This window comes from Halichoeres trimaculatus, unplaced genomic scaffold (assembly GCF_033239565.1).
Source record: "Halichoeres trimaculatus isolate MK-OKI-2021-1 unplaced genomic scaffold, fHalTri1.1 fHalTri1_scaffold_13, whole genome shotgun sequence".
Classification (NCBI taxonomy): Eukaryota; Metazoa; Chordata; class Actinopteri; order Labriformes; family Labridae; genus Halichoeres; species Halichoeres trimaculatus.
In genome coordinates this window covers 7,277,252-7,304,863 of record NW_027437191.1, presented here as the reverse complement: position 1 = coordinate 7,304,863, position 27,612 = coordinate 7,277,252, and the positions used below count along the sequence as shown (strand labels likewise).

Sequence of the window (27,612 nt, the reverse complement as noted above, 5' to 3'; positions counted from 1 at the left end):
ATTTCTAAGTGTACCTACATTAATCTGAGAGAGCTTGCACCCATCCCAAACTTCGGTAATATCGCACTTATTTTGCAAAAAAAATATAATAAAAATGCAGCCATGTAGAACAAACAGAACAAATAATTGTGAGCCTCATTCAGATCTAATCCTGTAGAGGAGAAAGAAAGGGACAGAGAGTCTTTACACACATTTTATAATCGTTGTGTTGAAGTCTTTCACACATTTTCAAAGTCGATCTATGATAATAATAATGAAATATGATTGTTTTTGAAAAAGTGGTCTCGTGCCTCACTTATCCCCAGCTTAGGGGTAAACTGAAATAGACCAGAGAAATCAAGGGGGTAAAGTGAACCAGCTGGGGGTAAACTGATCTACTTACTTTTCCACTCTGAAACAACGATAACAACACATGTTGTAACAGTTAAATCCTGACAGCTAGCTTGACAACCACACATTCTAAAACTAATATAAGACTAATCACAGAATCATATGGTTCAGTCAATACAGTACATGTTTTTTGTCAATATTTATAAGTAGTGCTGTCAGGCGATTAAAAAAATTAATCTAATTAATTACAGGATTTATAATTAATTAATCTAATTAATCGCATCGTTTTCCAAATTGCAGGGCGCAGTGTGTCACAAATGCACATCTGCAACAGTACTAAGCTAGAGTAGAAGATTAATTTTCACCAGCTCCTTTTCCCTGCTGAGTTTGTTTGCAAAAAGTTCTAAAGGTGTGCATCGTGGAAATTTCCCGCTTGAAAAGGACCGTGTGAGGGGGTCAGGAGTTCTTGTTGCTGCCTGAAGGGTAGATAGTGCGCAGGTTAAACATAGAGCTTCAAAATGCAAAAAGAAGAAAGAGCCAGAGACCAAAAACCAGGAAGTAGGTAATTTATTAAAATCTAGGTTCAAACTCAGACTGTTCGGAGAGCCGGCCAATCAGAGGAAAGGGGGGTTTGTGTAGCAGGGGGCCTTAAAGTGATACTCTGGGATGGAACAAGTTGGGTCCTATCACAAGGTTTAGGGCAGAAATTACCCCTACAGCAGTGTTTTTGTGCAGCAGAAGCCCAGAGCGCTCGCACCAAACACCCCCTCCCTGCTCCTCTGCCGGTTTCCTCTGCACTCAGACGGGGCCATTTTTTACTTGACCAAAAACACAAATCAACAGACTCACACCGAAAAACTCTGATATCGGTCTGCATTCACGCTTTATTCAAAGTGACAGCAGGCCATCCTGGCTATCATAAACATTCATCTTTACGTTGTTATTGCATAATACATCCTGGCAGACTACCTGCGTTTTTGTATATCTGGCGCGCCGCACGCTGATACACTAAGCTGCGAGCGCCTCATAGCCAGCTGTGGCTCTGCAGCAGAGGTAGTGCCATTTTACGACACGATGAGAACTTGAGCCTTATTTAGCGGTGTTTTTGTGTGAAAGTAACGCGCTGAAAATTCTCTAAACAAAGCGTGAATGCAGACCGATATCAGATTTTTTCGGTGGGAGTCCGTTTATTTGTGTTTTTGGTCAAGTAAAATGTGGCCCCGTCTGAGTGCAGATGAAACCGGCAGAGGAGCAGGGAGGGGGTGTTTGGTGCGAGCGCTCTGGGCTTCTGCTGCACAAAAACACTGCTGTAGGGGTAATTTCTGCCCTAAACCTTGTGATAGGACCCAACTCGTTCCATCCCAGAGTATCACTTTAATGGTAAAAAGAAGATGGAAATTGATGTTTTTTCGTGAAAGATTTTATGGAGATAAAACTCATATGGTGTCCAACTCCATCCGCCAGATTTATCTCCTCTATTCCTGTAGGATTCAGCAAAAAATGTTATAAATATGTCCAGAGTAGTAACACCCTGTATAAGAGTAGCAAAGCTTTGTTTTATTAGTGTAATCCAGTTTGATCAAAGTCCCTCATCCACATCGCCCAGGAGTTTTCAACAACTCAAATAGAAATTTTTATCTTGACAAAATCCAGTAATGGATTATCTGATCCCACCCATTTCATATTTCTCTTGAACTGCCTGTTTTACTGATCAGAGCTTTTGAACACCTGTGTCCAGGTAGCGAGGTCTGCACCCGAATCTACAGCACCTCTTGCCCCTCTTTTATCCTCAGCTCTGTTTCTCAGTCTGCCCCGTGCTCTGTCCTCTCAGCGTCCCCTCGTCCTTCAGTTTGGCCTCTGTGAACTCCTGCTTCACCCTCTGCAGCAGCTCAGGGCGCAGCAGCACATCCAGAGCCGTCATGGCCAGAGCCTTCGCCGTCCTCAGGGTGAAGAACTGAGCTTTGTTGTCACCTGAAACACGCACACACACACACACACACACACACAGAGTCAGCCACACATACAGGTCCTCCAAGCTTCAGTGTGTGTGTGTGTGTGTGTGTGTGTGTATACAAACCAGCAGCAACAGTGTACTCCTCTGTGTGGTTGAAAGCCTGAGAGCCGATGTAGAAGTACGTATGGATACCAGGAACTACAAAAGTCACGTTGCCAAAGTCTGTGGAGCCTGTTGGCAACAAAGAAAGAGACACAACTGAGTTAAAACAGTCAAAGAGGAGGTGCTGTGGGTTATTCTCGTAGCTTTACATGATTCACTACTCAAAAATAATCTTTTATTTCCTCCCCCTGGTGTTTGACAAAACCCTTATTTCAGCCTCTGTGTGAAACCCTTTGTTTTAGCTGCTGTCTCTTTCAGGCTCCACGCTCCACAAACGCCTTTCTGTGTTTAACAGCTCGTGTTTTTAATGTGCTGTTTCAGAATACTGAACCAAGTCCTCTTTTCACTATACGAGCTTGAGTTGAGACTTATAGTGTGTGTAGGGCTGTCACTGTAATGCGCAGTGGCGTTTTCTTCCGGAGGCCAAGGGAAGCCATGCTTCCTCTCTTTTTTTAGACTGTAGCTGTGATTTAATGAAAATATTCCTTTGTAACAGTTTCGATAATTGTTCTGTGTTTTGTCACTGTTATCTCTTCCTTATTCCTCTCCTCTAGTTATTGAGCATTTTACAATGTGTAAAACAACGCCCTCGTAAATGTTCTGTGGCAAATGCGTGGTGAAAATATGATACTGCACGCTGTTGTCCGCAAGGAAGCCAAGCTGAGTTGGCATCCCTTGGTGAAAAAAAACAAGAATGATTAACCAATCAGATGAGGCCGTGGTCATGACACTGCTCATCTGTGATTGACCAAGACTGTGCCAAGGGAAGCCACCCCGTCTTTGGCCTCAAACCAATCAAATCACAGTATAGTCATCCTCGAGCCACTGCATGAAATCAGGGAGATTAGCACATTAGCAGCGTGCATGAAGCTGTCGGTTGTGTGTTTAAGTGGGCGGTTGAATGAATTAATAAGATGTTTAAGCTAAGTCAAGAGGACAACGTACGTGTGTGAATGAGTGAGTGAGGGTGGGAGAGTGAAAGGGCGTGTGTCGGTGTTCAAAGTAAGTAAAATGAGCGCTGTCTGGGCACTCTAACAGGTCGTTCCGTTACATGAAATAGCGATATACAAACAGCAACACAGTCTTTTATGTACCCCACTCCCAAAATAAAAATACAGATAAGAGGCTTTGTCTCACTTGGCTTCCTCAAAAAAAATCTCCACGCCACGCCACTGGTAATGCGTTAATTAGATTAATTAATTATACACCAAATGGGTTAATGGGTTATAAAAATTGGCACGATTAACTCATTTGCTGCCAGCACATCTCAAACAACCTTTAAAACCCCAAATAAAATTGTTTTGTATGACTATGTAAACTCCAAAACTACAGAAGAAGAGTGGACTCTCTTATTTTATGTCTCTCCTCCTGTTTTTGATCCAAAAACAGGCAAAACATACTTTTTTAGTTTGTTTAAACCTCAGGAGCTCAATCCTTTCATCCTTGCCATGTTCTCCGTCGTCTTTTCTCACAATGGCGCTGCTCTTTATCTCTGAACTACTGCGACACATCCTCAGTTGGAGCGTGAGCTGCCTGAACTTTTCTGACTTGCAGCGTCTCACTATGTCTCTGTCATCTCACATCTTCTACTCATATCTATGCTGAGCTCTCATCTAAAGAAAGCACCGCTCTCACCCACAGTAGTTAATGAGCCTGATTTTAATTGACAAGCTCCGCCAGACTCTACCTCCTCCCGCTGAAAAATATAATTTACTTCTATAGACGCAGTCAACAGTTGCAATTGATTGAAAACATGTGGATTTACAAATCTTCTCTTCTTCGTGTATTCACTTCATTAGTCATGCACTACAATATTGTAATATCGTAGAATTCGATTTCTATATTTGGGGACCTGAAGCAGATATGAGATTAAAATGTGATTAATTAGATTAATTAATTACAAATCCTGTAATTAATTTGATTTTTTTTTAATTGCCTGACAGCACTAATTGTGTGCTTTCCTTTGTAAAACAATGAGCCATGCCCTATTTGTGGTGTACAGTGTGCGTAACTAATTGGATATCTTTCTGCTTCTCTTTCACTCTCAGGTTGTTTTCTGGTGAAGAGCAGCTGTCCACAAGTGGCATGTGTGCAAGGAGAGAGGGAGCTATGAGGATGTTGTCAGTGACCCTTTTATTAATCATAAAAAAGAGACAATGCTCATAAATGTTAAAGGTCCCATATTATGCAAAAATCACTTTATTAAGTCTTTTAGTGAAATTTGTGGGTCGTTGGCTTTCCTCTCAGCCCACAAAATGTGATATTTAATGACCAAACCTGTACCTAGTAGTACCTGAGAATGTAAAATCCTGACCTAAAATAAGCTGTTTGGATTCGGGGGATTTGCTGACGTCAGTGATTCCCTTTTTCACCCAATCAGGAGCAAGTCTGACCTGATTGGTCCACCAGAGCAGATACCCCCGAACCCCCTACCCGCCCACTCCCCTCCCCACTGCTGCTCGAGCAGCCATCACTGCTCTGTTGTTGGCTGTAAACAGCGACATGGTTCCATGCACAAGCTTCCCATCCCATAAGAAGACAAGACTAAGTGGCTAGAGTTCATTTATCAAGGAAATGTGCCAGCTAGCAAACAGACTGGTCCTGAATCCAGGCACATTACCTTCCATTACCATCCAAACATGATTTGGGGACATCAAATTTCTAAATCAATTGACTTTTAAGTCCAATTAAGCAAAAATTGTCAAGCAGGTGTTTTTTTAGGCATGGGTATTAAAGGGTAACTCTGCGTAATACTTAATCATACAACAGTGCCAGTCAAAGTAACGGTGCATCAGGAACCCCAAGGTATATTTACCCTGAAATCAGCGTTCATGTCAGTAGACTCTTATGGCTCTGATATCTGTTTCTCAGATTAAGGAGCTATGAGTGGACTGATAAATGCCAATTTGTGGGTGGAAACAAGCGTGTACCCATGTTTGCTCGATAGTGTGGTTAGTGGAAGTGGGTGAGTCGGGATGCTGAGGTTTCTGTTGACCACTGTCTCTTTTGACGATGAGTTAGTGCATGTTATCACCAGTAGATTTCTTCATTTGGCGATAAAAAGTGACAGTTTCTAGTGCATTGAAAGACTCAATGATTAATTGGCTCAAATTCAGCCTATTCACAGTCTATCTATCAGTGAAGTCGGGACAGTCAGTGGTTACTATTTGTCAATGAGATCCCAAACCACAGAATAAAGGCTTTTGTTTAAACACACCTCTTGTCTCTTGTATTACTTTTTCACTTCCCATTGATCTAATGTTATCTATCACTTCTTTATCTCCTCTCCCTCCTTTCTGTCACAAACACTGATACATCCAGTTTACCTCCACATTGGATGTGTACATACCAGATTCTTTAAGAACAGCTTCATCTGTGGTGAAGTCCATCCCCAGATCTTTACCATTCCTCTCATAGAGCTCCTCCAGAGTGGGAAAGCGCAGCATGTTGTCAAACTGATTCCTTGCAAACTCCACTTCAACCTTAAAGGAACTTAAGTTTAGTTTTTAATGAAACTGCAAAATAAATGCATTAATGAACTACTGAGTAGTCTGCAGAAAAAGACACAAGGCTTTCTTCAACTTGGTTGTTGTGAGAATGCCTGAATTCTGTCACAAACTGAGGTTAGCGCCAGGCAGAAGAAGAAGTAAATTTAAATCAGGGGATCTGGATGAGGAGAAATCTGTGAGGTGATGTCAGTTTGGGCCCAAAAAGAAAGAAAAATAATCATTCATCTCCCTTTTCTTCTTTTCCACCTCTCCTCTCTCATGAACATGGAACACAAAATGTGTTCCAAAATTAAAAAACTACCTATAAAAGCATGTTTCACCCATAATAGTAAAACTTAAAAGAATACAGATGTTAAATTTGATCATGAGCTTTGCAAAAAGAAAGTGTTTGATCTGTTTTCCACATTTCTTTGTAAAAGACCAAAGACCGACGGAACAGGAGGAGAAAGAAGAGGAAATATGTGAATGTGTAGCAGGGACGGAGCCAGGATTTCAGTTTTGGGTGGGCCAGACAAATTTTGGCTGGGCCTCAAGTTACAAAAGTTTGTAGATCATTAATTTAATTGTAATAGAATTGACAAAAAATACTGCTGTTACTATGTTCGGTTTTAAAGCAGATTTAGTGCCTTTTTTCACCTTCCATTGCATTTTTATAACCCTTTTGTTGATCGGATGGATCTACCTGCAGTAGCTCTCCATGGTACTGACCAAAGAGTGGCGCTCTAATGCTGCACTGCTACAGTTTATAATAAACTGTAAGAGCAGGGACATTAACCACAGTTAAATAAAGCAAATAAGGTTCCAGTCTTTACCAAAATAATGTTCCGATCCCACCCACATGAAGCCGAAAGGTTTCATAACTTGCAGGCAAAAAAACACGGCTCATTATACAAAGACAGAACATCTGACACTAACAAAACAAATAAAAAGTGACAAAAAATGTTAAAATGTTCTTTTTAAACTGATTTAAGATAAAAAATATAAAAATTAAAAGAAAAGTTCATGGAGGGCCTAGGACCTCTGGACCCACCCATAACACCACCTCTGCTGTGCAGTCTAATTTTCAACACATTAGCTTAATTATCTTAGTTTTTTCTGTTCATGGATTTATTAGTGTATTCCGGGGAAGTTCTCAAATGAATCAATTAATCCTTTGGGGATTAGTTATATACACTCTATGGAAGTGACAGGAACACCTGGGTTCAATGATTTGGAGGTGAAGTGACTAGTCTGATCGTGGGCAAAAAGTTGTTTGATGTGTTCTAGGTACAAAAGTAAAACAAACCCAAAGATGTTTCTGTGATTTAACTCCAAGAACGAAACCTCTAATTTGTCCTCATGCTTCCCACAAGCCTTAGAAGACGAGGAATACAAATAAAACAAAATAAAAAACCGAGCACTGTTAAAAACTGCTCAGCTCCTTCCACTTCAGACCAGACTCACATAATCAACTCAAACTTTTCACACCTACAGCCATCTTCAGCTTACACCGCATGATACCACACTGACCTCTTGTGGCCAGGAGAAAAAAGAACAATCAGACAAAGTAAAAACACGGCTCTTACAGGAGGGGATGTCCTGGCAGTTTTCACAACTTTAAGTATCTCTAAAGATAAAGATAAAAGAAAAAAAATACTTTATCAATCCCAGAAGGGAAATTCATTTGGTTTATAGCTCATCTTCCAAATCTTAAAGAATTGAAGACTCTGGTGGCTGCAAGGAGGAACGATCTTCTATATCTCTCCGTCCTACAGTGCACAGACGTGAGTCGTCCACTGCTGCTTTTTCTCTGGTCCAGGATGGTGTGGAGTGGGTGATCAGTGTGACGAATGATGGCCTTCACTTTCTTCTGTGTATACCTTTCCACCACAGCCTCCTGTGAGTCCAAACTGGATCCTACATCTCTACAGTCTCTTCTTTGTTGTTTACATTGTAGGTAGTAAGGAGGACAGGTGATAAAACACCTGTTAACAAAAGTGTGACGTCACTGGATGATGATGTGCTGGCTCTTGCAGCCCATCTATCTACACCCGTCTCCATGTTTGGGTGTCACGCGATGTTTATTGATACACATGAGACTGAATTTGTGATTTTCATTTAGTTTTGGCAACAACAGTCAAATTCAAAAGAAACAAATGCCTGAAAAAAAAAAATTATGTGCATACTGTGATGACCCTATTGGTTGCCTGTTTGTGGGTTATTGCCTGTTCTTTGCTAACAGGAGCCAGTGGGTGTGGTTTCGCAGGGGCTCGGTTCAGAACGCGGTTCAGGAACACCTGGGACCCAGGTAGTTTTATTTTTGTTGGTTTAGTTTAATGTGATTATTAATTTGATCATTTGTTGAAATAAATGTCTGTCCTGGTTTTCAATAATACTCCATTCCTCCTCTGTTATTTGTTGATGGTTTGGACCCGGCTGACTCTATACAATATAATATAATATAATATAATATAATATAATATAATATAATATAATATAATATAATATAATACAATATAATATAATATAATATAATATAATATAATATAATATAATATAATATAATATAATATAATATAATATTAGGAAGAGTATCACTTTTTGAACTGAGCTACTGATATAAACAAACTTGTAACTTGCAAACATCAGTGCCATCTGAATGATCTGAATGATGCTGCAGCAAATAAAGACCATGACTGACTGTTTTACTCACCTGACATCCAGTGGCCTCAGCAGCTGATCTGAAACACCTCACAGCTTTCTCCTTCAGGACAGGAAGCTCAGCCCTTGATGGCGTCCTCAGGTAGTACTCCAGCTCAGTGTAGTCAGGGATGATGTTTGGTTTCACTCCTCCGTGCTTTATGATACCTGAACAACACGCCATGATTAACTGGAGCTCACTGACCTCCACAGAGGAACACCTGAGCACAGAAACTCATCATGTGACTTCACCATGAACTCTCCAGTCAGGCTTCATCTGCTGTCTGAGCACAGACAGGTTGTTGTAGCAGAGCACCGCCGCATCCAACGCATTGACGCCCTCCCAGGGGTAGGCCGAGGCATGAGACGCCTTCCCATGATACTTTACAGACACACTGAAACAAACACAAAACCAGTCAGAGTCAAGGACCAGGGTAAACATGGTAAACATAAACTACGCATACATTTTTCTAAACAACCAAAAACTGCAACAAGACAGCAAGTATTTACAGTCATCACATACTCATGATCAGCCACACAGGGCAGATAAACAGCATCCTCCTTTGACGGATGGGCCATGAACACAACATCCAGACCCTCAAATGCTCCGTCCTTTATCAGGTCTATTTTACCTCCACCATCCTCCTCAGCCGGAGTCCCCAGCACCGTCACCTGTGGAGGCAAACCCAACATTATCTTTATGCATTCATGCAACATTTAGCATTGCTAACAACCTGTACTTCATAGAAAAGACAAAATATTTAAATGTGCTGTGAGTGTCATACCAGCAGAAAAAAATGTACCCACTGTTAAAAAGAACCAGGAAATGCAATCCAGTTATGATAGATTTATCATTAAAACTATAAATACAATAAAAGAGCACACACAAAAAGAGGATTCCAGAGAGAGTATCACTACAGAGCACTGACAATGAGAAGAGTTTGCAATGACCGCCTCAGCTCTGCGCAAGACTCCCTAAAGCGTCTTACTAAAACAAGGGGGGTGGGGTATTTTCCAAACCGTCTACTACATTAGTATACCTCTGCAATAGTAGTGCCTACCAGAGCCCTGGTTGCGATACGTGATCTCGCCGTCACGTCGTCACGTGGTTCATGGAGCTCCGAATAGTTCAAAGAAGCCGTAGCTGTCAGTCTGTTTGAATGATCTCGAGCTTCAGAGACAACGGCAGCAGGGTTGTTCAGGAAATATTAAGTTTTTATCTACAATAATTGCTATTTTTGACTGGAATATACTTGTATGTGTTGTCTTACAAATAACTTTTATAGAAAAAGTTTTTTTACATTAGATTTTGGAGGGAACGGATTAGATAGAAAATAGTGTTTTTTGTTGTAGCTTGCTTATTAATGGCAATTTCCAATGAATATGAAAGCATGTTTGCTAGTTATGTCTGACCACACGTGTATTTTTTGTGATATAGAGGAATTTGGTTGGTGCTAATATGGTATACAAAAAGGCACTGTCTACAGTATAAAAGGTACATTATTCATAATTATGTCTTCAGTTAGAATGGGACTTCTACTTCAATCATGAAAGCCCACACAAAAACATCAGCTTTAGAAGAAATCTGGATTACATTTATCAGAGACTTATTATCTATCCATAGTTCAAACCTCATTAAAACTAAAACGGAGTGTTTCCACTGGCCTGGTACCTCCTAAAACAAGCTTTTATGTAACATGCATGTCCACAACCGCACTGAGTTTTGTCTTTAGAGGGCTCTGGTGCCTACTTTTATGGTCAAAGATTGGTAATTATTAACCATTTGGTGCAACAATACTGTGAGCTCAATTCTGTTCTGTCGTGGGAGTGACTCCAACATGGTAGAGCCCGAGTTACCTTGATACCTTTCTTCAGCTGTCAAATGAAAACTGTCCTGCAACTGTCAAGCTAAGAATAGACCGGACCGGTTTAGACCGCATGGCCAAAGTTTGAATAATAGGAGGTGCACGTATGGGAGCTATTGTATGTTGTGTGCCAATGGTGGTTATATTTCAATATTCATGACTGTTGAGTAAGAGTCATGATTATTTTAATTGTATTTATGTATTCCTGTATTTTGTTTATCACTACTGACACCCAGGTTGGAATTGATACTTTTAGCACGATCCGCACACCACTTTAACTCAACGTGCTCTGATCTATACCTGGACCTTGACTGGGAGGTTCTGGGTCTTCTCCAGCACATCTTTGAGCCCCACGGCCGCAGCAGCTCCGACCTCAGCTATCAGGTTGTGTCCACACGCGTGCCCGATCCCCGGCAGAGCGTCATACTCGCAGAGGAAACCCACGTTGACCACGTGACCCTGCTCGCTGCTCTCAGGTGGTCCCCATGTGGCTCTGAAAGCAGTTTGAAGTTTGTAGTGACTGTCGACCTTCCAGCCTGTTTCCTGGCTGAAAAACTCCACCAGCCTGTCATGAGCCTTGTGCTCCTCGTAAGCGAGCTCCGGGCTGCTCCAGATGTCCTGACTGAGCATGCGCAGCTTCTCTTTGGACTCATCGATGCAGCAGCAGAGTTTCTCTTTCAGACCCTGCAGCAGCTCGGAGCTGTCACACATCTTGAAAAAAAAGTTAAGGTCGACACTATGAAAAGCTCACAACACTTGCAACACGGACAAGAATATAACTCCGTCAGCAAACATGTGACTGAGGGTTTTTTTTTTTTTTTTTTTTTTGTACGAACTTTATTGAAGGAGGCTTGTGTACAGGGATGTAGAAGCCCATAACGTAATAACTGACCGATAACGTAATAAAAGTCCTGAACCTATAACGTAATAACTTATTACGTTATTGGCCGGTTATTACGATATGGGCCTGATGCAAAAAAAAACTTTGACAGCATGACAACTGACTGTAATAGTGTTTAGCATATCAGTTAGTGCCTCAAAAAAATTACTCATTTTTGTCATGAAAAATGCAATCGTTATTAAAACTCCGTAACAGTTGTTCCTTAAATCTACTATATTTGTTATGGCTTGTATTCATCAAGATAAAATTAAACAATAAAGAACAAAACTGAGTTCTGATCTCAACAACTTTAGATCCTGAACTGAACAATAGAACAATAGAACTGAACATATTTAACCTGAGCACAAAAATAACCAGGATTACTGTTCCCTTTTCTTACATTAAAAGATTCAAAAGAAATATATCTAATTCAAATTAAAGCTGCAAGCAGCGATGAGCAGGCCCTCACCCGGCGCTTGCCAATCGGAGCATGCCCAAGCTGCCAAACTGGGCTATATATTTTATTTAACTCAAGTCGTGCACAATTCTAGTCGTAATGGAAACACCTGCAAGGCACAGTTGTACTTTATGAAAACTTCTATGAGTTCTGAAAACACTGCATTTTTATTGGAATTTTGACCATTTCTTATTTTCTGAAAATAAATTATCTGAATGACAATACTTTCCTTTGGAATTTGGTGAAAAAGTCATTAGTACTTTTTAGAAAAATAAGAATGTTAATTTTACTAAGACACACACCCGTGAATAGTAAAATCCAGAACAGTGATAATTTTGCAGTGGGCTCGCTTTTGCTGATTTCCCACCACCATTAATATTAGGCCAAACTTTGATAAAAATAAACGTGATTTCTAATTAAAGCCAACCCCCTGACACCCCCTGATACGTTGCCCACCTTTCTCAGTCCATCTCTCTCAATAGTTGTTTTTGCACCTCAATGTAAAATAAAGAACTATTTTCTTAAGTAAGTCAGCAACCTCTGCAATTCATATCATGTTTACAGCCATACCAGTTTATTTTCATATTTCATTTACTTTCCACAAAGTTTCAATGTCTTTAAATAATACACAAATGAACACAAAGAGAATTCTGGGTTTCTGTGTGAAGCACCAAAGTCAGCTTCAGGGGAAATCCAACACTACACCAAGAGCAGCTGAGTAGTGTCCTTAAATTGTGTGTTGCCAATCCTACTTTGTAGTAAAAACGTTTCCCACATTCAGAGCAGCTAAAAGGTTTTTTTCTTTTGAGTGTAGGAGCATATGTTTAGTCAGATGTGGTTTTTGGGTAAATCCTTTTCCACATTCAGAACATTTGTGAGGTTTCTCTTCTAAATGAATAACCATATGTGTAGCCAGATTTGTCTTTTGGGTAAATCCTTTTCCACATTGAGAACATCTGAAAGGTTTCTCTGTTGAGTGAACAAACATATGTGAGGTCAGATGTGCTTTTTGGTTAAATCCCTTTCCACATTGAGAACATCTGTGAGGTCTTTTTTGAGAGTGAATAATCTTGTGTGCGGTCAGATTTGTTTTCAGGGTAAAACTTTTCCCACATTCAGAGCAGCTGTAAGGTGTTTCTTTTGAGTGAACAAGCATATGTGAAGTCAGATGTGCTTTTTGGTTAAACTCTTTTCCACACTGAAAACACCTGAAAGGTCTTTCTTTTGAGTGAACTAGCATATGTTTAGTCAAATTTGATTTGCAGTTGAAGTTTTTACCACACTCAAAGCAGCTGTGAGGTGTTTCTTTGCTATGGACAAAAAAATGTGCATTCAGACATGCTTTGTAATTAAACCCTTTTCCACATTCAGAGCAGTTGTAAGGTTTCTCTATTGAATGAATAACCATATGTGCAGACAAATTTGATTTGCACTTAAATTTTTTACCACAGTCAGAACAGCTATAAGGTTGTTCGTCTGTGTGAATTAACAAATGTTTGTTCAGATTTGTTTGGAAGTTAAATTTTTTACCACATTCAGAGCAGCTGAAAGGTTTTTCCCCTGAGTGAACAATCATGTGTCTGCCCAAAGCTCTTTTACGAGTGAATCCTTTTCCACACTCTGAGCAGCTAAAAGTTTTGTTCTCTGTGAGAGAAACCACGTGATTGGCCCTATCAGACTCAGGAATATTGTGTGACTTCACGGTGTCTGCTCTTGTAGTTGGGGCAGATTTTAATCTTTTACAACAGTCTCTGGTCTCTGTCCAATCATCTGCCTCATCTTCAGTCTCTGATCCAGAATCTGAGGAGGCTTCAATCTTAACCTCAATCTCTGGTTGTAAATTTCTTTCTGGATCTGAGCCCCTCTCTGGTTCTGGTCTTCCACAGTCCTCTCCACCAGCTGCTGTTTCCATATGGTCAGTTAGTCTCTGATGAAGCAGTGAGGACTCAGGTTCCTCTTCATCATTTTCACTCTTCATGTGGACTGAAGGAAACAGGACCTTGGTATCAGCCTCCTCCAGTTCTTGAAGCTGCTCTCTGCCCTGACCGATCCACAGTTCCTCCTGTTCCTCTTTAATGAGTGGGGACTCATTATCCTCCTGGTCTGGATAGGGGCTCCTCTCCTGCTGCTCAGGGGGAAGCTCCTCTTTCTTCACGATTACTAGCTGAACATCTGCAGGACACAGTGAAGAAATATTAATGAGATATTAGATCATCTTCCTGACGGAAAAGCAAAAAGGAAAGAAAAAGAAAACTTAGGATCTTTTTTTTCAGTGCAGCTGCTGAACTGTAATGACAATCACATTTAGGCAAGTTTGTATCATATGTATATAGCACATTTTGGCAGCAAGTCAATTCAAAGTGCTTTACACATTGAAAAGTTGGAAAAAAAATAATAAAAAAAAAATAGAAAAGCAAAAAATAAACCAAAACGGCAAAAAGAGGTTTACAACAGAATTTAACTACAAAAGTCACAGTGCAGAGTTGTGCACTAAAAAAAAATATTAAAAAGATTTGTTAAAACATTGTAATAATAGGCCGCAGTAAAAAGGGGAGCCTTCAACCTGGGGGTTTGTTCCAGATATTCAGAGCATTAAAGCTGAATGCTGCTTCTTCGTGTTTGCTTTTGACTATGAACTTCTATTACGATTTTTGGGGCAACGATTCAATTTAAATTGTGATTTTTCAAAATGTACAATTTTTGCAATTTTTAGTTTGCATGTGAAAAATTGAAATGATGGTGATGATGTTACAGACTGTATCAGGAGCCATATTTTCCCATAAAATGCACATCACGTGAGTCAGAGAGAAACATTTCACCTTCTGCTGGATAAAAGTGGTAACGTTTTTCCAATCCAGTTTCTAAAAAAGACTGAAATGAAGAATATGAATTTGAAAAAAAAAGTTGAATTTTTGACAAAGAATCCTGTTTTTGATTTTACCAAACAGACAACCTGATATATGGTGTATTGATATTTCTCCCACCCCTAAATTATGTCATCGAATTCAACACATATGAACATGTTTTAGAGGGAAGACTCCAGCTGTAGAGCAACATATTGAAAAAATCTCCAAAAGTTACCCATTTGAATTTGCATTTGAGTGAGTCGTCAATTAAAACTGCAACTCCATCTCCTCTCATGTGAGCCCTGGTTTCACTGATAGAACTGAAGTTTAGAGGTTTGACTTGATAAGAACAGCTGCACTGTTATTTTCACTCAACCAAGTTCCAGCTAACAACATAAAATCCAGTTTTTGCTCAGTAATAAAATCTTTAATTTAAGCTGTGACTCACAAGAAGTAGACACAAAATTTGATGGATTTTTGTATAAATATGTTTCTCATTTTTTCCATCAGAATCCTCTTTTTCCTTCTATTCATCACAGGGATTGGAAAGACTCTTTGAATTCCATAGAGCCCCAACTTTCTGGGTCCCAGACCTGGTGCTACGGCATCAGACATACAGCTGTCTTAATAATCGTAATATCTACACCAATAAGGTATTTGAATCGCATTATTATACACTCCCCAAACACTTAAACCTCTAGGAAAAGTCACCTCCTCCCAAGACAAGCCCCACACATTCAATCCCCATGAACCTTGACATGCACACTACATAACCAGCAGATTTAAAATGTCCGGCCATTGGTGACCTCTCATCATGGTTTCTTATGTTACTTTTATGTTTGGATATGTCCTGCCAGTCATCTACCAAGCAGAGCTAACGTAACCTCACTCTTCATTTTATTGATAGACTCTCAAGTTTGAACAGACCACTGCAGAATAACTGCTGACTGTGAGTTGGAATGAATATTAGCACAAACAGCTTAGCCCCTGTGTTAGCCACTCTCCTGTTTGGCTTTCTCCTGCTCTTCTGTCCTTTTTCTGTTTGATAGTGAGGCTCCAGTGTCCACCATCACTTCAAAATATAAAGAAAAAAACACAGATGTATCTTCTCACTTGTAAACTTTGTCAGCTGGCGTGGTGTTGTTATAGAGGCCTAGACATGCCGTAAATTAATCAGGTCCTGCCCGACCTGATGAGGAGGCTAAGAAGTTGCATTTCGAAATAATCAGTAACCTGCAATGAAGGCGCTGATAATGTCCAGACTTGTCCAGAAGCCACTTTTGGGAGATCTCCACTGAATGAGTTGGGTCGATTATCTGGTGTATTGGGGAATGCCAAGTTAAAAAGTGGAGCAATAGATGCACATTTTGTTGAAAGACAGTCAGCAGATACAACAGATTGAGCAGCACAAGCACTACATGGTAGTCCGTGACTATCATAACAACGGTACTGTTGTCCTGTTGTATGCGCTCGTGCGAAGCGGAGTGTGACATCAGCGTTTCCACTGAAAATGTCGGCTTACTGTTTAGACAGCAACAGTGTCAGCAGTGTTTCAGAAAAACCCCACTCTGGAGGCTGTTTTCAAAAGTTTGCGTTTCAAGTTGGCTGATATGCTGTTTCCGTGTAAGCGCGAGGCTGAAATGCAACCAAACTTTTGCGTTTCACCCTAAAACCGTTGTCGTGTAAACGGCCCCTCAACTTCTGCAAGATCACTTAGAAACTCCTCACAGCCCCTTTAAGTGACTGGTTGTTAGGTAAACTTCTTTGTAGGCTCTGTGGGTGAAAAACTGAAGTAGTTTCTGTCCATCCTTTCATGGAACTAGCTGGTTTGAAGAACTGCAGCTTTTCTACCTTTACACCCAAAAAAGAGAAATTGAGCTGCAATAGTATCCAGCTGCATCCCTGCAGGTCAAAGCTGCAGCTGGACCCTTCTCTTGAGCTGAGCTCGCCTTCAATACCACCACATCACTAGAGGGCAGTGAAACAATAATGAATGCCATTCAGCAGAAATGATACCATAGCAGGAAAAGACAAGCAGCCATGTTTATGTGTAGCACCACAGTTAGCCTGTTAGCATATTAAGGATATTCAGTCTGTATTGGATTTGATTATTACTCTGCAGATAGATTTGATGACATGTAGGAGGATACAAGTGCGAATGGCAAAGCCTTCACTGGCTCAAAATGTCCAGAACAGCTTCGACCGGAGAAACACTGGACCAAAGAGCCCTCTAAGCATGAAGACTGCAGAGACCGACTCGAGTTTCCGCTAATGAGGCCTTTCATTGACGACTTTTAGCCGCCTGCGTCCTTTTTAAAACGGTTTTTGATTATCATTAAATACTTATCCAAGCCCGAACCCCAATACGCGTGCGCAAATAAAACTGGGATGAAAAGAAACTTTCTCTTTCGACAAAGCATTTCACATTTCTAGACAATTTAGCGACTGGATTTTTTTCCGAAACATCACACACATGTTCAGAACCAACCTGCTCCGTGCAGATTTATCTCAGGGATTAAAATCACATCCAGTAGTTCTCTTTGGCGCTGCAGCTCCTCTTCGTATCCAGACGGTGTTCTTTGTTCATCCATGTCTCTGGTAACCGCAGCGAGCAGCCGCCGCTCCAATAAATCTTTGGGATCCTGAAATTTGTGCAGATTCACTCATCCAAGAGTCCGAGAAGAAAAAAAGAAAACTAAACGCCAAAGTCTTTTACTTAAAGGGTTGTCTGAATTGTCTGTCAGGAGGTGTATCCGAAAGGGTTACTTCTTCTTCTTTAATTTAATGGCGGATCGCAAACAACGTTCGGGAGCATACCGCCACCTACTGTACAAAGTCGTATAACGCCATAACATCACCTATAAATTCTGCCCATCAGTTGAGTCTCTCTCAGAAAGCTGAATAATGCTCTCCCTACATCTTGGAGCTTTTCTCTTTTCCTATGAAAACGTCAGGAGTTGTAAAACAAGAGAGCTTTGATATTGTTATGTGAGAAACAGAAGATGGGAAAAGGTGATCTTGTATTCAAAAATGTTCATTTTTGGCCTAATGGTATAGGTCACACCCTAGGAGCTTCACCCACGTGCAGGTGGCCTGGGTTCACATCCAGCCCATGGCCTCTTTCCTGCATGTCACACCCCAGTCTTGTGGGGTGTGACATGCAGGAAAGAGGCCAAATCTCTATCCACTATCCTCTCTACCCTCCAATTCAAAGGCATACAAAGCAAAAATTGATTCTTTTTTTGTTGTTGTTGTTTTTAAGGTAACTTTAATGAAAAATCCATAAATATTCTATTTAAAGGGGACATATCATGCTGATCCCTGATTTAATACTTACATATAATATGATAAATTTGAAAACAAGACCTTACACCCCCTGAATTTTCTAAAAATGAGATATTGTATTTTTTTCTGATACGAGATTTGATGCCTCTGAAAATAGGTCATTGCCAGTTGGCCGCAAGATTTCGACCTTCATGACGACACGAGGATCCTTTCTTTTTGTTGGAGTCATCTGATAAAGCAGCTCCTCCTCTGTGATGTCAGTTAGTCACACAACGGCCACCGAGGGATACACCCACCAAGAGCCGAGTATAAACATATAAACTATACATGTTACAGTACCAGTTAGACTCACCACACTGAAGCGTCCTGAGATGATCTGTGTCGAGGTGGATTTTCTTCCTCCTGAGCTTCAGAACCGTCCGGGTCTGACTCGGGGTCCAATACAAAAGGACGTATCCTACACTCTGCCATCTTATTAGTGCTATCATTGCCTTACAGTGAAGTTTTGGCAAACAGCAAACTCGTTCAGTCTGCCCCATCCTATATGGCGATTTTGTAAATAGTGCCATGCTGCAAAAACCGCCCCCTGCCTCTACCCCTTCCACCCCTCTGATAGAACTGTCCAATCAGAGCACAAAGGGCTGTGACGTTGCGAGGTTACTGGAGGTCATTCTCCAAACGGAGCATTTCAAAGAAAATAATCTCAGGTGTGAGCTAAATGTTATTGATGCCTATTGCTGCGAAGCCAAAAAAATAAAACATAATAAAATCTCAACAGTATCACATAATAGTGTGACAAGTTAGACGTTATAATGTTGTTACTCAGTTATCAAGAAAAAACGTGATACTTAATTATCATGGTATAATGTTATACTGAATTATCACACAATAATGTCATTACCATGTTGTTAAACTTTTATTGCTGATTTAGTTAAACCCTACTTCATGCTTGGGTCAAGACAGGGGGATTCTGCTTTTACTGAACACTGTGGATGATAAAATGATGTGAGGGGCCTGACAGAAGTAGGAATAAGTCCAACCCTTTAGAGGAAGTTTCATTAATCATCAACACATTGGAGGGACACAGAACACTCCATACAAGCTGCACCAGTCCAATGCTGCCAAAAACCAGTCTCGTTAAAACTGTTTAGGTTTTTATTATTTTTATTTGTAGAGCAGAGTATATGAATAGACAATAGACTATGCTCCTTGAAGGTTTACTCCGTCTGGCCCCGAACACACAAATGTTCCTTCATGTATATTTCTTATTTTTCAATTAATTTAACCTGTATTTAACCTGAAGAAAACCTCACTGACATTCAAAATCTAATTTTCAAGAGTGCTCTGGCCAAGACAGCAGCAGTGAATGGTATTTACTTTTTACTACATTAATGTGGTAATTCAGTGTCATGAAACAAGGTGAAAATTTAGTATCAAAAAATAACATAAAAATTAGTGTCACAAAAGAATACAATAATTCAGTATCACGTTACAACTTCAGTATCAGGTCATAATGTGTGTTCAATCCTCTATGGTTCAATCTCAAGTGTTCATCCCCTGCATTTATAACGGCTCCCTGTTAATCCTGCCTGTACCACACCCACCAGATCTCATATAACTCTACCCTGTAGGCCTCAGTCTTCCTCCAAACCTCATCTGCACTTATGATACCCAGCGATCTAATTAACAAAAAACTGCGACATTTAAAACATACATTGTGGTATTTTGGATTTTAAAACTAAGTAGTTAATTTAAGTTTCAATAATGGGGTGGATGTGCGTCAGTTTCATGGTTGTTTAATACATTTGTCAGTTTACAGTTTTTACTATTGAATTCTATTAAAGACTTTTTTTTTCTTTTACTGAAAGTAGGCTAAAAATGTCATGCATTTAGTTAAAAGTGTATGTGTTAACATTTTCTGAGAGTTGGTTGTCATTATTTCTAAATTTGAGGTTCTAAATTCATTTGCGGAGTAAGAAAAAATTCAAGTAATAAAACATTGATGAGTCACAGATTTGTTCACTGTTCGTGATTGAGGCCCATTGTTCTTGACTCAAAAATATGCATTTCAGCCAATTCAAAAAAAAAAAACTTTTATAAACTATCTCTTTAGATTTTCAATTTGGTAATGACCTATAAATAGTTAATTGATAATAGCACTGTCTAACAGTAAATAAGATATTTGTTAACACTCTATTTAGATCTCAACATGTTCTATCTATAAGTATTTTGGTATTTTTGTGTTATCTATAACTATGACATTAAACAAGAAGTGAATACCCAATTGTATTTTGAAATTTACTGCATGTATTTCCTGGCTGGCTATAAAGACAACACACTTTGGAGGTCTGTAGAAGTTGGGATGCGACAGTGAAAATCTGCAGTCAGACTGACGTTACAGGGATGAGAAAAACTGTTTGCGAGCAGCTGAGGCGCATAAAAAATGTGATCTAGGGTCCGTTTCACGAAGCAGTTTTAAAGGGATAGTTCAGTTTTTTTGAAGTGGGGTTGTATGAGCTCTATGTGACCACTAAGGACATTAGATACAGTAGTACCAAATTCAAAGGCTATTTTCTCTGCTGTCATAGTCACTCATTTTGAATTTCCTACGCTGCCTCACAATCCTTAGAGTACAAACAAAAGAATTACCATACTTGATCAAACTTACACGAGGCTACAACCGGCGCCCGAAGCATAGCTTGTTTACATTCCCTACAGCTGAAAGGAGGGGGGGGACAGAGCGCACCAGCGCTGCACGGAAGGATACATGACTAGTTAGTTAGGTCCGGATAAATGTTTATATTTCCAAAGACTTAATGCACTTATAAAATATTTTATGTATCGTTCTCTTAAACTGTGGTATTACTTTTTGATTTTAGTTCTTGTAGGCAGAGAAAATAGCCTTTGAATCTGGTACGGTCTTTCCCTGTTAGCGTCTATTTCCTCGTCACCATCGATTACAGTTTGTGTCTTACTGAGGGAGAGGAGACAACTTTCTACTGTATCTAATGTCCTTAGTGGTCACATAGAGCTCATACAACCCCACTTCAAAAAAACTGAATTATCCCTTTAATAAACTCTGAGTCTAATTTTGAACTGTGAGTTGATCCACTTTCAGATAGAACACTTTGAGTTTTCGGTTTCAGAACAGCTGATTTGAGTTAGTGTGGTCAACTTGGAGTAGTTTCACCTGGAGTTTGGTGTGTGCAGCCCAACCATAAAAAGCTATCATCAATAGAGCCCAGATTCAATGATACACCACGGCAACAGAGAGGAGAAGGGACGCGTTTTTCACCCCTATTCAACCAGAAATTTTAATGCACTCGTATGAAAAGTCCGAGCATGTTTTTAGAAAAAAAGAGCAACACAGCTGCAGCTGCAAGAGAGGGAGACAGCAACTTTGCTGTTCGGGTCTGTTTGAATTAAATAAATCAAGCGTATTAATATGTGCATAGTAATTAGTTTGATTTATTTAATTTAGATGCAATCCTATGGGGCATAAGCAAACTTGGCAGCGGCTGAGAAAGAAATATAATAACACTGTTCAAGAAGGTACAATCTCAGCGTAATCTCATGGGGGGGTTCCTCATTTTCAACATGCTTCACATTGTAGAGTGAATATCAAGTGGCTACTTGACTGTGCAGTGATTTTATGCTAAAAATAATGCTGTTTTCACACACATAAATGACTTTCTCATCTATATCATGTTCTGTCAAATAACTAAGCCCAATTAAACACAGTATGTATGTTCCCGACCCCAACACACCAGATTCAAATGATCAGCTCGTCATCAAGCTCTGCTCGAGCCTGATAACGAGCCATTCATTTGAATCAGGTGTGCTGGAGTGGGGTAACATCCAAAACATGCAGGGCAGGGGGGCCCCAGGACCAGGGTTGAGAAACACTGTACTAGAGTACTTAACGAGAGCCAAAGAAGTTTGGCTTTATACAGAAAAGGATTACGTAAGGGGGCACGGGTGCAAAGATGACATCATTCCCTGCGTCAAGCATGAATCATTCATTAATCCATCCATTTTCTAACCGCTTATCCTGTTCAGGGTCGCAGGTGGCTGGAGCCTATCCCAGCTGTCATTGGGCGAGAGGACACCCTGGACTGGTCGTCAGTCAATCACAGGGCTGAAACAAAGACAGAAAACCATTCACTCACACACTCGCATCTACGGACAATTTAGAGCGCTCAATTAACCTGGTGAGCATGTTTTTTGGACTGTGGGATGAAGCCGGAGTACCCGGTGAGAACCCACTCATGCACGGGGAGAACATGCTAACTCCACACAGAAAGGCCCACTGGCCAAGCTAGGAACTGAACCAGTGATCTTCTTGCTGTGAGGCTGCAGCGCTAACCGTGCAGCCCAAGTATGAAACAGCCTTTATTTTATAGTACAAACGTTTCCTACACTCAGAGCAGCTAAAAGTTTTTTTCTTCTGGGTGACCGAACATGTGTTTAGTCAGATGTCGTTTTTGGGTATATCCTTTTCCACAGTGAGAACATCTGAAAGGTTTTTCTTTTGAGTGAATGAACATATGAGAAGCCAGATTAGCTTTTTGGGTAAATCCTTTTCCACACTGAGAACATCTGTGAGGTTTTTCTTCCGAGTGAATGATCATATGTAAAGTCAGATGTGTTTTTTGTGTAAATCCTTTTCCACAGTGAGAACATCTGAAAGGTTTCTCTGTTGAGTGAACAAACATATGTGAGATCAGATGCGCTTTTTGGTTAAATCCTTTTCCACACTGAAAACATCTGTGAGGTTTTTCTTCTGAGTGAATAATCATGTGTGTAGTCAAATTTCTTTTCAGGGTAAAACTTTTTCCACATTCAGAGCAGCTGAAAGGTGTTTCTTTTGAGTGAACAAGCATATGTGAAGTCAGATGTGCTTTTTGATTAAACTCTTTTCCGCACTGAAAACACCCATAAGGTCTTTCTTTTGAGTGAACCATCATGTGTTGTGTCAAATTTGATTTGCAAGTAAAGTTTTTACCGCATTCAGAGCAGCTGTAAGGTGTTTCTTTGCTGTGAACAAAAAAATGTCCAGCCAGACTTGCTTTGTGATTAAACCCTTTGCCACATTCGGAGCAGCTGTAAGGTTTTTCTTTGGAGTGAACAACCATATGTGAGGACAGACCTGATTTGCGCTTAAATTTTTTACCACAGTCAGAACAGTTAAAAGGTTTTTCTTTTGTGTGAACCAACATATGTTTAGCTAGATTCGATTGGAAGTTAAATTTCTTACCACATTCAGAGCAGATAAAAGGTTTTTCTTTTGAGTGAACAAACATGTGTCTGCCCAAATCTGTGTCATGATTGAATCCTTTTCCACACTCTGAGCAGCTAATGGTCTTATTCTCTGTGAGAGAAACCACGTGATTGGCTCTATCAGACTCAGGACAACAGTGTGACTTTACAGACTCTGCTCTTTTGTTTGTGGCAGATTTTAATCTTTTACAACAGTCTCTGGTCTCCGTCCAATCATCTGCCTCATCTTCAGTCTCTGATCCAGTATCAAAGGAGTCTTCAGTCTCTGATCCAGAATCTGAGGAGGCTTCGATCTTAACCTCAATCTCTGGTTGTAAGTTTCTTTCTGGACCTGAGCTCCTCTCTGGTTCTGGTGTTCCACAGTCCTCTCCACCAGCTGCTGTTTCCATATGGTCAGTTAGTCTCTGATGAAGCAGTGAGGACTGAGGTTTCTCTTCATCATTTTCACTCTTCATATGGACTGAAGGAAACAGGACCTTAGTATCAGCCTCCTCCAGTTCTTGAAGCTGCTCTCTGCCCTGACCGATCCACAGTTCCTCCTCTTCCTCTTTAATGAGTGGGGACTCATTATCCTCCTGGTCTGGATAGGAGCTCCTCTCCTGCTGTTCAGGGGGAAGCTCCTCTTCCTTCACAATAACTAGCTGAACATCTGCAGGACACAGTGAAAAAATATTAATGAGATATTAGATCATCTTCCTGATGGAAAAGAAAATCTGAAGAAAAAAACCAAGAACCTTTTTTTTCAGGGCAGCTGCTGAACTGTAATGACAATCTCATATAGGCCAGACAAGTTTGTATCATAGCACATTTGGGCAGCAAGGCAATTCAAAGTGCTTTACAGAGAGCCAATTACACTTTGAAAAGTCAGTAAAAAATAATTAAAAATCAACTAGAAAAGCAAAAAATGAAATAAAATGGCAAAAAGAGGGTTAAAACAGAATTTAAGTATAAAAGTCACAGTGCAGAGTTGTGCAATAAACAAGGTATTAAAAGGATTTGTTAAAACGTTCTTATAAGTTGTCGCTGTAATAAGGGGAGCCTTCAACCTGGGGATTTGTTCCAGATATATGAAGCATAAAAGCTGAATGCTGCTTCTCCATGTTTGGTTCTGGCTCTTGGGACCAAAAGCAGATCTGTGTCAGATGACCTAAGTGGTCTTGATGGTTCGTATTGGATTAGAAGATTGCTGATGTATATTTTGGCCCTAGTCCATTCAGAGCTTTTTAAACCAGGAGAAGTGTTTTTGAACTCTATCCCCTGACAAACAGGGAGCCAGTGTACAGACCTCAGAACTGGACTGATGCAATCCACTTTCTTTGTCTTGGTGAGGACTCGAGCAGCGGCGTTCTGAACCAGCTGTGGCTGTCTGACTGATTTTTTTAGGGAGACCTGTAAAGATGCGATTACAATAAACAAGCCTACTAAAACGACTAGAGCTCAGTAAGATTTTTATAGGTTTCACATTTATATTTATGTTCTCACAGTGTTTCTTTTTCATTTTATAAAAAAGTGAATTCCAGATGTTGACATGTTTCAGTGGTTGAGCCACAGATTTGGTCTCATTTACATTTCTGCACTTTATTTAGTCTGAGATTCATAGCGAAGAGGATTCATATTATTGTTCACACCAGGCCTGTTGTTCTGCAGTGCTTTGTCCCTTTCTCTGATTTTATTTAAGGTAATTAATAATAATGTGATGGTACGTCTACAAGGCTTGGAGTGAATTCAATCAGTCAACATTCTACTGTGATTGTAATAGTTAACTAAAAATATGTTATTTGTATCAATTCATGCATTTTTTTCATCTTAGTTCACCATAACATGAAGGCCTGGCCTACAGGAAAGAATTGTTTATATGCTGACAGTGTCCTTTGCCATGTTAGTCATACTTAAGAATGATTTACTGCTTGTGTTTAGTGAATAATGCAGAAGGTAAACATCCTTCCCAAAAAATTCCATGCTAAATTGCAATCGCAATATTGGTAAAAAAAAAAAAAAAAATCACAATGAGCACACTTATCTTTGAGTCATCAGTCTGGTGGATTTCTTAGCTCCACGTTGTACTGTAGGCAGGGGGCCACTCACATACACCCCAGTTTTAAGAGGCTGAGCTTTGATGAGTAGATCAATAAAGTCCTGTTTCAGTACCTCTGCTTGTTGCTGCACTACATCAAGGGCTCCTGCGTCATCAAGCGTTTTACCTCATTCACAGCTCCATCACCCACTGTCAGGGTTTGGTACCATAGACTAAAACATAGATGTAGTCTCGCTGACGTCACCCGTCTGTTTCTGTAATGGAAAATCGGCTATAGCGGCCATATTGGTAGTGGCAAAGGCTTCACCTACAGCCATAGGGCGCCTGTCGGTCACGTGACCCTCAGCTGTCCCTCTTATTGGAGGAGCTTGCGATCTTAATAGTTAGAAAAAGTAGTTAGTTAGAAAAAAATTTAACCCCCCCGTACAGTGGGTGTCGATAGTAAAATTAGTGACTCAGACAGGAGACGTTTTATGAACCAGGCTGTAAAAAGGTTAATTTCTGCTTTGAAAATGACTTTTTTTGGCTTGGTGAGTATGTGACTTCTGGTACTTCCAGAGCCAACCTCAAGGGGGCACTCGAGAAACAGCAGATTTTAGCACTTCAGCATTGTCTCATATTCTTAGACCAGAGGTAGCCGCTTGGTTGAGACCCAGGAGTTGGTGCTTTCTGTTGCTGTTTAATGTATGCATTATCTTCATACCTTTCTCTGGTGTCTGTAGATTGGCATTCTTTGGGGGAATCTCAAATCTGTTTTTCAATCAGACATCAGTGTCCTGGTTAACTTTTTGTTGTAGCCACTGTGCATGTCTGGTTTCTCCTTGGTACTAGGGTTAAAACAACACCCCTGTGGGATGGTAGTGCAGGTTAACCAGTTTCATCACAAATCTCCTGGTTCTGGATTCTCCCTATTAAACGGTTTTCTCCAGGCGTGAAAGGAGGATGGTGTGGTTAATAGTGTTTGAGGCAGCCGTGAGGTCAAGAAAGATGAAAACGTTTCTCCAACTGATTTCAAAACACCACCACATCACTAGAGGGCAGTATAACAACAACGAGGCCTTTCAGCAAAAAAAGATTGTGTAGCACCACAGTTAGCCTGTTAGCATAGAGGATATCCAGTCTGTGCTGGTTTTGATTAACACTCTGCAGATGAATTTGTTGACGTTAAGGGGGGGAACCGAGTGGCAAAGCCTTCACCGGTTGGAGCCGTTTTAAAACGTCTGAAACAGTTTGAACCGGCGGAACACTGGACCAACGAGCCGTCTAAAATATTGTTAAATACTAATCAAATGAGGATATTTTGACAACCCCCTGACACCCAAACACTCACGCATACGCATATAAAATTAAACTAGGATGAAAACTTACGTAAACTTTCTTTTTCGACACAGCATTCCACATTAAATTCAACATTTCCAAAGAAATTAAGCTCCTGACTCAATTCCCCGAAACATTATCGCACACATTGTCAAAAACCAACCTGCTCTGTGCAGCTTTATCTCAGGTATTAAAATCACATCCAGTAGTTCTCTTTGGCGCTGGAGCTCCTCTTCGTATCCAGACGGTGTCATTTGCTCTCCCGTGTTTCTGCTACCCGCAGCGAGCAGCCGCCGCTTGAATAAATCTTCAAGATCCTGAAATCTGGACATCTCCTCACATCCTAGAGGCAATAAGGAAACAGGAAAAGTGAACGCTGAGGTCTTTCTTGGAGGTGATTTTCTGAGACATCTGTCGGGGCCGGGGAGCGTCCCTAGGAAGGGTTAACTTCTTCTTCTTCTTCTTTCATTTAATGGCGGCTCACAAACAACGTTGAGGTGCATACCGCCACCCACCGTAAAAGAATGCTGAGGAGCTGAATGATGCTTTTCTCCCATCTCTGTACCTATGAAGTTAGATATGTGAGGTGGGACAACCAATTTAATACCAGTAAAATCCAGTTTTTAATATATAATTTTTTTTTTGTCTACTTGATTACAAAGGCCAATGCTAATACAGTTGTCAAAGCAAATGGCAGTTTAAAGTAAAAGGGACATATCATGCTGATCCCTGATTTAATACTTACATGTAATATAATAAATTTGAAAACAAGACCTTACATCCCCTGAATTTTCAAAAAATGAGATGTTGTATTTTTTCTGATATCCTAGAACGAGATTTGATGCCTCTGAAAATAGGTCATTGCCATTTGGCCGCGAGATTTCGGCCTTCATGACGACATGGGGATCCTTTCTTTTTATTGGAGTAATCTGATAAAGCAGCTCCTCCTCTGTGATGTCAGTTAGTCACACAACCGCCACCGAGGGATACACCCACCAAGAGCTGAGTATCCC

General features: G+C 40.3%; 3 protein-coding genes across 3 annotated transcripts; all 3 read right to left on the bottom strand.

Annotated features, from left to right (window-relative positions):
- Positions 1-1,640: 1,640 nt before the first annotated feature.
- LOC141801680 (peptidase M20 domain-containing protein 2-like) lies at positions 1,641-11,241 on the bottom strand. Its single transcript, XM_074684822.1, has 7 exons — positions 10,800-11,241; positions 9,158-9,306; positions 8,887-9,029; positions 8,648-8,802; positions 5,796-5,928; positions 2,408-2,515; positions 1,641-2,301 (listed from the first exon to the last, which is right to left on the bottom strand). The coding sequence occupies exons 1-7, from the start codon at positions 11,208-11,210 to the stop codon at positions 2,120-2,122; spliced, it is 1,281 nt and encodes a 426-aa protein (XP_074540923.1). The 5' UTR covers positions 11,211-11,241; the 3' UTR covers positions 1,641-2,119.
- Positions 11,242-12,455: 1,214 nt separating this feature from the next.
- LOC141801675 (uncharacterized) lies at positions 12,456-17,482 on the bottom strand. Its single transcript, XM_074684814.1, has 2 exons — positions 17,171-17,482; positions 12,456-14,008 (listed from the first exon to the last, which is right to left on the bottom strand). Exons 1-2 carry the CDS (start codon positions 17,271-17,273, stop codon positions 12,585-12,587), a joined length of 1,527 nt encoding a protein of 508 aa, XP_074540915.1. The 5' UTR covers positions 17,274-17,482; the 3' UTR covers positions 12,456-12,584.
- A 3,333-nt stretch (positions 17,483-20,815) lies between these two features.
- Positions 20,816-27,072, bottom strand: LOC141801674 (uncharacterized). Its single transcript, XM_074684813.1, has 3 exons — positions 26,763-27,072; positions 21,858-23,896; positions 20,816-21,765 (listed from the first exon to the last, which is right to left on the bottom strand). The coding sequence occupies exons 1-2, from the start codon at positions 26,929-26,931 to the stop codon at positions 22,398-22,400; spliced, it is 1,668 nt and encodes a 555-aa protein (XP_074540914.1). The 5' UTR covers positions 26,932-27,072; the 3' UTR covers positions 20,816-21,765; positions 21,858-22,397.
- Positions 27,073-27,612: the final 540 nt, after the last annotated feature.

Excerpts from the sequence above, each read along its gene's own strand:
- LOC141801680 (XM_074684822.1), bottom strand. The coding sequence starts at position 11,210 with ATGTGTGACAGCTCCGAGCTGCTGCAGGGTCTGAAAGAGAAACTCTGC. Across the intron at positions 9,307-10,799 it reads ACCTCCCAGTCAAGGTCCAG|GTGACGGTGCTGGGGACTCC; the intron begins GTATAGATCAGA and ends TTGCCTCCACAG. Across the intron at positions 2,516-5,795 it reads AGCTGTTCTTAAAGAATCTG|GCTCCACAGACTTTGGCAAC; the intron begins GTATGTACACAT and ends TGTTGCCAACAG.
- LOC141801675 (XM_074684814.1), bottom strand. The coding sequence starts at position 17,273 with ATGGATGAACAAAGAACACCGTCTGGATACGAAGAGGAGCTGCAGCGC. Across the intron at positions 14,009-17,170 it reads GATAAATCTGCACGGAGCAG|ATGTTCAGCTAGTAATCGTG; the intron begins GTTGGTTCTGAA and ends TGTGTCCTGCAG.
- LOC141801674 (XM_074684813.1), bottom strand. The coding sequence starts at position 26,931 with ATGTCCAGATTTCAGGATCTTGAAGATTTATTCAAGCGGCGGCTGCTC. Across the intron at positions 23,897-26,762 it reads GATAAAGCTGCACAGAGCAG|ATGTTCAGCTAGTTATTGTG; the intron begins GTTGGTTTTTGA and ends TGTGTCCTGCAG.